General features: G+C 28.9%; 1 protein-coding gene and 1 long non-coding RNA gene across 6 annotated transcripts; both read right to left on the bottom strand.

The window, feature by feature from the left end:
* Positions 1–380: 380 nt before the first annotated feature.
* LOC117236527 lies at positions 381–4,507 on the bottom strand. The gene is made up of 2 exons (XR_004493868.1): positions 1,155–4,507; positions 381–989 (listed from the first exon to the last, which is right to left on the bottom strand). It is a non-coding gene; the product is annotated as an uncharacterized LOC117236527 (long non-coding RNA).
* A 1,036-nt stretch (positions 4,508–5,543) lies between these two features.
* Positions 5,544–12,268, bottom strand: LOC117236520 (macoilin-1-like). 5 transcript variants are annotated; one of them, XM_033499541.1, is made up of 13 exons: positions 11,954–12,267; positions 11,449–11,678; positions 10,706–10,847; positions 10,506–10,632; positions 10,295–10,424; positions 10,003–10,069; positions 9,717–9,924; positions 9,380–9,638; positions 9,039–9,284; positions 8,616–8,792; positions 8,187–8,465; positions 7,722–7,915; positions 5,544–7,518 (listed from the first exon to the last, which is right to left on the bottom strand). In XM_033499541.1, exons 2-13 carry the CDS (start codon positions 11,526–11,528, stop codon positions 7,256–7,258), a joined length of 2,172 nt encoding a protein of 723 aa, XP_033355432.1. In that variant the 5' UTR covers positions 11,529–11,678; positions 11,954–12,267; the 3' UTR covers positions 5,544–7,255. The 5 variants fall into 5 exon arrangements, with proteins under 5 accessions (XP_033355432.1, XP_033355435.1, XP_033355436.1 ...); XM_033499544.1 differs by having other exon boundaries at positions 8,616–8,774; positions 11,449–12,268; XM_033499545.1 differs by having other exon boundaries at positions 8,616–8,774; positions 9,720–9,924; positions 11,449–12,268.
* Between the last annotated feature and the right edge of the window lie 304 nt (positions 12,269–12,572).

Below are 12,572 nucleotides of genomic sequence, written 5' to 3'. Positions count from 1 at the left end.
ACCACTGATTATTATATTATTTAAAGTAAATATATTCATCACATATATATTTACTTACGTATACATTAAATAAACCATAGAAAATTTTAAGTAACTTTTTAGGTGTTTTTATTCTTATTAATGCGGAGAAAACAACTATCGTAATCGAGGAGAATAACATTTACGAAAATTTCGACGTCTCTCGATATTTTTGACCGCGTTAATAACTAATCAATCGTTTTCAATTACAATTTCTTTACTCACATTAATCTCCTTTTTTGTCTTGCAATGTGTTCCATATGAAACGATAGGTGAGGTAGAAAATTGATGAAATAACGATGATTTATATGTACACGTGACAATTTAATCATATTAATTATAATATATAAATTATACACGTGTCATTTTACAATATTTATTTTAATAAATATTTCTATCGTATAAATGGTGGTACATAGTACACAATGAAAAGTCATTAAGTACCAATACCAAGAAGTACCTATTTTTTTTCCTTTTTTTCTTTCTTTCTTTTAAATCTTATAGCATAAAGGAAAGAGTGTAGAATTTATTTACAAAAAATGTAACAAGATTGGGAGAAAGTACTGTTTATGCATACTAAAATATCATATTTATTACGTATGAAAATATTATGAGACATTTTGAGTTTTTAAATATGCACGAATATCCAAATTGTAATTCACTGTGCTGCAATTAAGAGAAGAATGAACATCTTTTTTGCCTATTATGTCGTATCAACATCGTGATCGATGTATTTGTAATCCTTTCATCATCATGCACGAAGAATTCAAAAAAATTACGAAATGAATGAAATTTTAATAAATATTCTTCATTAGAAGGTATGCTTTGAGTATGAATACCTTTTTAACCACCTAAAAACTATGATATAGAAGTATTTAAAAACTCAATCGAGGAAATATAATCTTGTCACCGTTTTTTTCAACGATATTCCTTAGCAACGATGTGTATTTTCATCGAAGTATTACGTGCACCTTTTAAAAACGAAGGAAAAAAAGAAAAGAACAGATTAATATTAATTGAGCCGTTGACATAAAGACGTAGAAAAATTTACTTCCGAGATCAAGATATATAATTACAAAAAAGTATATGTATGAATAAAAAAAAAACCAACAACCATAATGTACTTACTTACTTACATGTCTACACGTAAGATTTTCTGATTTATTGTATAGAAGTTACGCAAAAACGAAATTTCCGCCTCGAAAGATTCTCATCTTTCAAGCAAGACGTTTCCTTTCTTTTTTTAAATATCTTTTATGCGAGAGACAGGGAGTTTAATAAAGTATATTTTTGTTTCGCAAAGTTCGCTTAAATAAATCGTAAAAATGTTCCACTCAGCTTGTCCTTAATGAACTACGCACATTCATACAGACTAGACCAATTTCAGTGTAATGCCGGCCATTCTATTCGAACTGAAATGATTCAAATAGTCGAGAATGGGATGACGAAGAACGTTAAAAGATCAGACGTTTTCCTTTCTTTCTTTAAAATATGAACGCATGGAGAAGAGAAGGGCATTTGCGTGCATTGTCATCACATTACGAGATCAAAATCATTTTTTTCATTTTTCTTTCTTTCTTAAGGTACATACCTTAACAGGATTTTGAAAATTATCTAAACGCTAAAGTAAAAGAGAGAAAGAGAAGCGAATGTACAATTATAAACGAAGATCACAGGAGAAAATCGTGATAAATAGACTGCACATATTTATGTAAATTCATATTTTTATGAATATAATTTTAAAAATGGGACTTGGAAAATTGTTTTATTTATTAAACATTGTTAAAAGTATCGTACTTTTTGATGACATGATTCGATCCTCAATGTACTGAATTTTAAAACTGATTTCCTGTAAAACAAATAGGAAATGTCTTATCATGTTCTTCCCCTGTAGTCTTCAAATAATGAGATGCGAAAACTACGCGTTGTATTCTTATGAAATTGTTTAAAACGAAAGAAAAATTTGTCACTATATCTGAATATGTGTAAGTATATTCTTTCTATCTAAAACGTTTCACGTTCCTTCAATTATGTATTAATACGCTTTAAGGAATCGTATTAAACATATAGTTCGCGATGATAGTACAGCTATAAAACATAACGGTGCATGTTCTTGAAAACATATTTTCACATACACAAGGTCATTTTCAGAAAGATCTAATAATTTCTTATTAACTCACACAATCACGATGCACGTTACTTTTGATAAAATACATTTTTTCAATCTCCTCTTTCTTTATATCACCGTCAAACTTTACACGTTTCTCATCTACGGAGTAAAAAAAATACTTTATTTGTTCCACAAAATACGAATGAAAAGTCTTAATATAGCAAACTGCCTAAAGTAATTAAATTTCTTCTAGTCTTGTTTCTTTCTTGTCAATACGTGTGACGATAATAAATAAATTAAAAAAAGGAAAAAAACCGTTAAAATGATTATCATCCTAATGCAGTATTATTTCATCTTAATAAACTCATTAATTGATTTATTACAATAAAAATCACATAATATCATAGGGATGACGTTAATATATCACATGCATATACAAGTACATTATATGACTGTGCAATATTATACACTTCCAAAAGATCATTATATACTGTACACCTAACATCTCGTTTTTATAATTGTTTATTTATAAAATTTCATAAACATAACGAATCAAGTACTTTGCGTTCTATTTTTAGGAGAAAAATTTTATCCACGAATCGTGTAATAAATATAATTATGTATATACATTTTAACGCACTTTAAAGCGTCCAAATAGAAACAAACAATCCAATTTTTGTAAAATTTGATTGTAAAAATATGTACATATTTTAAATTATGTTCATATTTTATTATTTAGCTGTAGTATGAAAAATATACATACAGCAACATCAGAATTTCAAGATATGATTGTTAAAATACAGTAACATTATTTTCCTTTTTAAATTTCTTCACTGTATCATAGTTAATCAATTATTCATCATATCTATAATTTCATTACAAAATTACAAAAGTATAACAATATGTAAAAACATAAAAAAGAAATATTATGTTGCAAAACATAATTATTAATCACAATACAATATTCTATCATAAAATTAACTTGAATTCTAAATCAAACTTTCCTCTTTAAATTAAAAAAGTACTTTTTGTAACAAATTTTTATACTTCATTCGAAAACATTTAAATACATAACAAAAGCAATATATCGTTATTGTCATAGAGAAGTTATTTCAATGCATTTCAAATAATATACTACAAAATACTTCACTACAAAGTACGACATGAAACATACAATTCCTTACAAATGTGAGGTGCAATTACTATGCAGTCGCCCCGAGTCACATAGAAAGAATGCTTCTTCGTAAGCTATTACATATGTAATTAAACATAGACAACTAACCCCAAGCTGTTCTATACCAAACAATTAAATGTACGTGTATATGCTATATGAAAGTTAAATGAACATATACAGCATGAATATGAATGTCATGTGCCAAGTCATGTGCGTGTATATATGCCTATAAAATATATCACAATAACTCAATACAAACAATATTAATTAAATAGCAAGAGTATATTCGCGAAACCAGCCTTATAGCGGAATTAAATCCATGATAAGTATATTAGCCGCAAATATTACGGCATCCCCTGATCAGGTACTTAATGTGCACTTGATAATGCAATACCTTGAAAAGAAAAGCATTCGTTTTTCAAAATGATATTTCCATACAAGCATTTTACACTTTTGTCAAATTAACTCATTTATGTTCTGCATTAAAAACATTATCAAATTTCTTTTTTATGTAATGCATTACACTCAACTGTATGTATATTCAATAAAAAAAGGTAATTAACAAAAATTCAATATCTTTTTTACCTCATTTACATAATATTCTCTTCATTTATCTTTTAAATGATTTATCTGATAAATAATTTCTATTAAGTTGAAACATCATTTAGAAATTACTATATTTTATTTAATATTTTTAATTCGTTTAATTCATTATTTATCATAACATTTCTTGTTATAATACTGATTCTGCTTTGCTACTGTGGTAAAGTAATGATGTATATTGAAAGCAATCAATTTCAATTTAATTTTTTCTGAATTTCAAATTTGACTTAAAATAATATGATTAGAAAATCGATTAAAAAATTACAATCATAAATGAGTTAATAGAACTTTCACTTAAAATAAATTAAACTAATTAATTTTATATAATGTGCTTTAACTATGCTACGCAAGTGCCCAAACAATTTTAGTAAGTTTTGCTTTGCGTTTAGTCTATTTTAAGTAATTATTTACACTGTTTCATTACATTATAAAGGCTTATGCACATAATGATACAAGTTGACATAGACACAAGTCTGATTGATCTTAACTATAAAGAAATTAATCTTAATGATAAAACAAATTTCCATACCAGTCGGATGATAATTATTGATGGAATAACGAATTTTAGCGTGTGTAAAATGAACTGTATCGTTTCCTTTATAAATCTTATATAAAGAAGCATTAACAAAATTAAAGTAAGCACATTATTCCCCTACAGTTTAATTGCCAACATCAGTGAATTATTAAATTTTTAATATTTTTTATGTAAATCTAGGAACGAAAAAAGATCAGCACTGTTTATATAGTAAAATAAAAAAGAAATATGAAGCATAGATTTTCTCAGAGTTATATGACTTTTGTATTGATATGCTTTTAATTTTTTAAGCAAAAATGATGAAAATTCCACATTTTAATGTAAAATAAAAATAGTTTTATAACATATGCATTGTGCATTAACATTTTGCAATTATATTTAGTACGTGGATCATCCAAGAAACACAAAATTAATTAATAAACTTAACAGTTTGATGATAATATCGATAAATCTTTTATAATTTTAATTAATGAGAAGAAACAGTAATTGTTATTGCTTTTTCATGTAAGGACAGAAATATCAAATGAATATTAGATATTTAATAAATATTTGTGCTTATAGAAATTCATTTGACTAGTTGGTCATGATCCACTATGTTATTAATAAATTGTCATGACAGTGCTTTATATATACAATCATGGAAGAATGACTTTTATGATATCAACCAGTCGTTAATTAATATTCATTGGAGCAAGCAGGTACTGGCTTTCTTGCGGATTTAAAGCATATATAAAATTCACATCTTTTTCTAGAGATCTTTTATACGTAATGCCATCTTTTCCTAAAACTTGCATCTCAACTATTTTTTTGTGAAGGAATTAACTTGTTTATTATACCTTAGAAAGAATATGCTAGTATAAACTCTAATGTTGCTCTTAATCTTTTAATACTTCATCAATGAAAAAGATTTAAAGAGAATTCAATTATTTTTCTACAAAATATTCAAATGTTAATAATTAATTCTTATACATACACATCGTTCGGTGTTAAATATATTACTCTTAAAAATTATAAAAAATGAATTTAATGTTTTCAACATTAAACTTATAAATCAGGTATGTAAAAAGTAGTATAAAAACGATGAAAGAGAAAGAGAAACGACGTATCGCGTAAGTAATATATATTATATAAATAGTCAATGATAATCAACTTTTACTAAATTACATCATCGCTGGTTGATAATAGCGAAACTTATAGTATTATAAAAGGGACACACATTATATACATTAAATGTATCCATCAAATGTGTGAAAGGAAGACGTTTGCGGATAAATTAAAAAAAAATCTTTGTTTCATTCCTCCAGACTGCTCAATGAAAAACCGTATAATTCCAATATTAATAACGCTATTAAAAATTAGAAGTTCAATTTGGAAAAATGATTCGATTACCTATATGTACGATTTAATAGTTTAGTACATAAATAAACGCGCGCGTGGCATTACACATTAGTTTATCTCTTGAAGCTCATCAAACAAATTGGGTAAAATAAATCTATCCCTTCATTACCAATTATAATATACTTAACTTAAAAATTCCTTTGTTTACAAAATTTCTATCTATCACATAAAACACTGTACACGTTTCAAAAAATCATTATGAAACATTAACACTTATTTCGCACCGTTCGAAAGCCAATACACAATTGTACCACTAAACTAAAAAGGTTTACAGAGACATTTAAAAAATATAAAAAATGTAGAGAAATATGAGAGAGAGAGAGAGAGAGAGAGAGAGAAAGAGAATCAATACGTTGGTGATTATTTCAAAATAAATTTGGCGTTTCTAACATTTACATCAATCCTCTCAAATGATAACGGCAGGTTGTTCAATGTGTATTAATGGCTGGTTTTGGATGATCACATGACTTAAAATGGCTTCATTTGCCAAAGACATTAAATACAGTTTGTATGCTGGACTAGCTTCGGATTACGACTTGAACAAGATTTGTGTCTATAACAAGTCGTCATAGATTTAGGCATATGCTGTAGGAGGATCAAATACAGATTGAGTCTTCAATTTTTCTATGCTTCTAACAAATAAGATATGCCGCTAGTCGTTCGTCGATCCAATTTATATCGTTTTTCTAGCTCTTTATATCTACATTATGGTATTTTTAAATAGAAAGTGTTATGTGAAAATCGATATAATTCGAACGCTATAAAAAATTAGTAAAATATACAGTTTTCTGTTAAACGTCAACAGTAAATTTATCAAACGTTACCATCTAAATAGAAGTACTAAATTTAATTTAAAATTTAATAATTATCTATAACTAGATTACGCATGTCACTGTTGCCTCACTTTAGTTTTAATTCTTCTTAATACATCTGTTGCAAGTACCAAAAAGATGAAGAAGGTACCTGTTAGATCGACCTACAGCACGTTTAACAGAACGTAACTAATTTTTAAATACTTTTTTAATTTAGTATTAGTCACGTCCCATGGTCATAAGTAGTTAATAACGTTGTATTAGTTCAGGTGACAAGTACGATATAAAACATGTTTCTAGAAGCCTCCCATGGAAGACATTTATAAAAGATATCTCCTGTTATGAAATTTGACAAATTTATAGCATGAGCCACGTTTTTTAAGCAAATGTTACACAAATATTCTACATTATAAGTGTTAAAAAGATCTTACGTCTCATTAGTCCTACGGATTTTAAATACAAAACTTTGATTTCAATAAAACAAGTATATGCACGTATAAAACATAAATTCATATTTATACTTCCATTGAGAAACAGACTGAAACATGTTTATGAAATATATACCCAACTTTTGTGAAGTCATAATGTGGCCAAAAATTGTTTCTTCAAGCTTCGGTAGATGCTATTAGGGAATTCTTAGGTGTATACGCTGTCGCATTTGGATCCAAATTTGAAACTGTACACCCTGGACAGAGACTTTCATTTGAACGTATTTTCGTACCTGCTACTCGTACTTCATTATTTAATCGAAGCTTAGATGTCGCACAGGTTGGCGCAGGTCCAAACGTATCTTGTGGCATCACAGCTAAATCTTGAGCTATTTTTGCTTTTAACATTTCAATTTCCTTTTCTTGAGATCTAATTAAACCTGATTCAACAATATGCGATATTTAACATACACATACATACATAAATACATATATATATCAATTTAATATACATATACTAAAATCGTTTATATAAATAAAACTATGTTTGAGAAATTGATGCTTCGGTCCCACTTAAGTTTATACATTTCCTTGATTACCAAAAATATTAAAGATTTATAATTGTAAATCGAATCCTACTTACTTTCTCTGATTTCTAATTGTCGCTTGGCTTCACCAAGTGCAGAAAATAAATCAAGCTTTATGCGCGTTTCTGCACTTAAGCTGTCTTCTAAATGCGCAGTTTTATCTTGTAGCGCATTTAGTGCACCGAGTAAAATTTCAGACTCTTTATGATTTTCCTTACAACGAGTTACATCTTTTTCTAATATGTTGCACCTAAGAAAATATATAAGAAATTAACATCTGATATATAGTTTAGTGAATTTACAATACAAAAAAGTATTTAATTATTAACATATTAAAAACCCTCGAACTTAATTTAATTATTTACATTTGAATGAAATTTTGACTATTACCTAGTATATTTACGACACTATAGATATTATTTTATATTCCGATAGATATTTTATATTCCAATGTGTCAGCTTACATTTATATTTAAAATTTTATTTACATAAAATTTTTTTTATTATTTCAACATCTTTACCTCTCTTCCTTCGTTTTAAGTTCTCGCCGTAAGTTTTTGAGATCTTGTTCCATTTGTGTCCTACGACTTTTACAAGTATCTGTACATTCTTGTCTAATAAGTGGTGGAGGTGGAGGCGGAATTGCAGATCGTGCTTCTTCTGCAGCTCGTCGTGCTCGCCTCTCGGAAACTAAAGATGCTTCGCAAGCAGTGCGCTGTTTCCGCTCTTCTGCGATTCGTTTTTCCAACGAAGACATTGTTTGTTTATCTAATTGACGAGCTGTTACTAATCCATTTAATCTATCCAAAATAAAAATATTTATGTATATAAATAAAAATATATTTAATAGTGTAAAAATATCTACGCGTATACGTGTATTGGAAGAAAAATAGATCTTTTAAGTACAATTTTAACAATATAGAAATGATACTGTGTGTGTGTATACGCACTTGCTTTGCAACTGATCGTTATCGTGCTGAAGTTGCTGTATATCACCCTTAGCTTGACGTTCTCCATTTTGTAGAGAACTAATCTGGGAACGAAGTTCCTGTTCCAGTTGACGACTGGATTGCAGATCTGACTTCAAGCGTTTTATGTCAGCTTCAAGCCTGCGACACATCAGTAACCTATTTAAACGATATTATATTACACTAAAGAAAAAATCTGATAATATAGAGTTGCATATCTTTCAATTCAATAAAAATAACAATTACATTTTAAGAAAATCATAAGGATTAAGGAATAAAGAAAGTATAAGTATACACAGTATTAAATCTCAATTTTATATATGGATATAGAAATGAAGGAGCACAAAAAATATGTTGCATAAAATAACATTTTTGTTAATTCACTAATTGATGTAAATAACATACCTTTGACAATATTCGTCTTGCTGCTTTTGCTGCTCAGTTATATTATCAACCGTGGCTTTCACTTGACGTGTTTTTCGTTCACGTTGAGTATTAACAGTGGACGATGATTCCCGATTTTCTTTTATATTATTCCACTTTCCTGTTACAGAACCATTAGTCTGTGATTTTATTGTAGTATGCCCACAATTTGCACCTTTAATAAATTTATCTTTCTCTATTTCATTGGCATCAAAATCATTTATTGATCTGTAATTTTTATTTAAACTGTTAACGAATCTTTTATTATTTTACATAATATGGATACTGTTTAGTTTCCAAGATACACATGTCACCCAACTTACCCAACTCTTTCAATGAACTGCATATCACTGTGATTAACAGTATTCCCATTTGTATGTATAAATCTTTTATCGTTTTTATCAGATTGTGATACATTTGTTACATTATGCTTATTATGTTGCTCTTCTTGCTTTTCACCTTTGTCTAAGGACTTCCTATGATTATTTTTTGTTGTTATATTTTGGTTTGTTGATGTAATTTGTGTCCCTATATGTAAACTACCATTTTGTACACCTGTTTCTACAGAATTATTACTGCTTCCTACAATGCATTTTATGATTAAGCTATATTATTATTTTACTATTATATATATATTAAAAGTTGAAAATAAATACAAACTACCTCTACTTTTTTCAGGACTTGGATTGCACTGCAAATTTAATTTATTATTTTGTGATTTAACATGTTGCTCTAGTGTTGTAATATGTGTTTGTGATTGAACTTGTATCGGTTGTATCGTAGTGGAAGTTTGTTGCTCTAGAGGCAGTGCTTGCTGCAGTAGTTGTAGGTAGAATTCATTCTCCTTCGCTACATCTTTTTGTTTTCTCTGGCAAAAAAAGGCAGTTATGTAAATAAAACGTTTAAAAATAGTCTTTGAATGATTATGTATTTATTACAGATTTACCTGTCTCATTCTGTAGCCAATGTAGCTCTTAAAACCAAAACCTAATGTAACTACAGGATAACCAATGCTGAAAAAAGATATTACTTATAATTATTTTTATTATTACTTTTGAATTGATATTGTCAATTCAACATTAAAATAGCAATTTTGTACAGTAACATAGGAATAGGTTATTATTTTTTTGTTAGTCATAAAATTATTCCTCTGAAGTGTATCTTACAATATTCAGTGACAAAGAGTAAATGCATAAATAAAGAAAGGAAAGAGAGTATAATAACAAAAATATATATACCAATGCGCTGCGAATGGTCGACAAAGATCCAAATGAAAGGGCATATGTCTCAAATCTCTTAATCGAACTGCTGCTTCTATGTATAGAAATAGTAACCATAACATCACAGTTGGAAGGCATACACCTTTATCTGTTCCATATACAATATATTTATATCAATCTCATTGCAATTAAATTAATTCAAACAACCTAAAGATATGTTTATATTTACCTGTATGCCAAACATATTGTACCCAAACATAAGTGCTAGCAGCAAAAAACAACCAATGTACTGGTATGAAAAAGAAACAAATCATATCTGATGTAAGAGCAATACAAATAAAAAATACAGAGAAGGCCTGGAAATATAATAGTCTATGTTATTTTAAAATCAGGTATAAGCACACGTGTTTTGAAATGTGGATTACTTACCAAGCCTTGATATTTAAAAGAATCGTAAACACTTCTGAGAAGTAGCCAAAACGGCCACAAAAATTCAAATCGGAATTCTAAAATGAAGTCTGCCAAAATTACCATGGCCCATAGTAGGAGAAATTTTAGATAAAGTAAAGTACTGAAATAAAAAATTTCATTATTTTATTATCATTCTTGTAACACAATTATATAATTAAGGATCTACAATCGCAAAAGTATAAAATATTTCAAAGGAAATAAACACTGCGACAAAACAAAATAAGCACCTCTTAACTAAATAAAATAAATAACAAATCTAAATTATATAATTATATGATGTAAGCCAATATTAATATAGTTTTTAAGAAAAGGGAATAACTGAAGGAAAAGTTGTTGAACTGGCAAATTTCTTTGATGTGGTTAGACATAAAAATCTTTCAATTAATGGCACGTTAGGCGAAAGATTGTGAATGCAGGTAAGAAAACAATTATAAAGATGTAACTCAACAAATGTTTTTGTAAAAAACAGGCACACATGGTCAAGGTTTTAGTGAAATGTCAAGCAGCTTCTGGGAAGCGGTGGATGATCACGTATTGACACAATGTATCACAGAGGTTTCGCACTTCGCATCAACCCGAAAGTACGTAACAGTTTTCGATCGACGATTTGACAAATATCTCGAGGGGCGATCGGTCAGATTTTTGGTTATTTTTAAAATTAGCCGTTCCAAATGAGAAGACATATGGCGGCGAAAACTTACCTTCCGTAGATCCCCTCAGTGAGCTTGTTGCGTTTCAAGGGCCTCCGAAGCTTACCACACTCGACATTTCTTCTCTTCATATTCCTCGACGCTTTCACCACCGGTCAAACCGACGTTATTCGCGGCGAGCAACAAAATGGAAAAAACCGCAAATCTTCACGGCGGAGTCGCGAAAAAAATCCACTGTCTCGCGCGCGCGACTTCTATCAGTCTCTTTTGTTGTCATTCGTCTGCGGACAGATTCGAGGTTTTACGGCGGTTTACCGAGCAGCTGATTGGTCCATTGTGGGATATGGCGCTAATCAGCAACAAAAATCACCTGCTGGGATATTTTAGCTTGCAATGCACTTGTGACCGATTTACACTTATATCGTATTCTACTCGGGAAATAAACAGGCATGGAAAGAGCTAAGTAATTTTTGCAGAAAATGTTTCCAGATAATGGACTTTATCGATCGTACATGGTTTCGATTGTACCGTAGGTCAATCGACTTGTTTCACTTACGTTAACAGCGCTCTGACCTAGCGATACGTGAACTACCTTTCTCTTCCTCTTTTGCTACCTCTCTGTCTCTGTTTTGTTCCCGCTTCATCTTGTTACCTGATATATATAAGTATATTAAGTCTATCCTGTTGCTTAACGCAAAGCATTTTTCAAATCTTTAATCTTTTTTTATCTACCTATCTATTTTATCTATTTATCTATAGTAAAGAGAAGTTTGAAAAATTATTTATCTTTTCCTTACTCGTATTTGTCATTTGGCAATGTTGAGTTACAAAGGAGATTCACATAGGACTTAAAAAAAATCTTATTAATAATCAAACAGGTAAATTTATTGAAATACTGATTAGTAATAAATAATAATAAGTAAATTTATCATAGATGATTTTACTTATTCTATTTATCATTTGCAGTCTCAATTAACGTAACATATTGATATTGATGAAAAACATTAAAATGGATGAGTATATATACTTACTTCTAATGAATTGCACTGTTGTAAGCATTACAGCAGAAATATACTTGGAAATAACAAATGGAAGTATACCTACTGTACAAAATTATGTCTTTGTTATATTGTTTTATTTCATAGTTTTGAAGATTTTAAATATTTTATTTCAAT

The sequence above is a fragment of the Bombus vosnesenskii genome, unplaced genomic scaffold (assembly GCF_011952255.1).
Source record: "Bombus vosnesenskii isolate JDL3184/JDL3185 unplaced genomic scaffold, Bvos_JDL3184-5_v1.1 scf7180000013349, whole genome shotgun sequence".
NCBI classification, from domain to species: Eukaryota; Metazoa; Arthropoda; class Insecta; order Hymenoptera; family Apidae; genus Bombus; species Bombus vosnesenskii.
The sequence above is the reverse complement of the archived record's forward strand: the minus strand, read 5'-3'. Positions and strand labels throughout refer to the sequence as shown.

Coding starts and splice junctions, on each gene's coding strand:
- LOC117236520 (XM_033499540.1), bottom strand. CDS start 11,528: ATGAAGAGAAGAAATGTCGAGTGTGGTAAGCTTCGGAGGCCCTTGAAA. Junction 9,925..10,002: donor TTGGCTACAGAATGAGACAG/GTAAATCTGTAA, acceptor TTTTTTTGCCAG/AGAAAACAAAAAGATGTAGC. Junction 8,466..8,615: donor AACGATCAGTTGCAAAGCAA/GTGCGTATACAC, acceptor TATTTTGGATAG/ATTAAATGGATTAGTAACAG.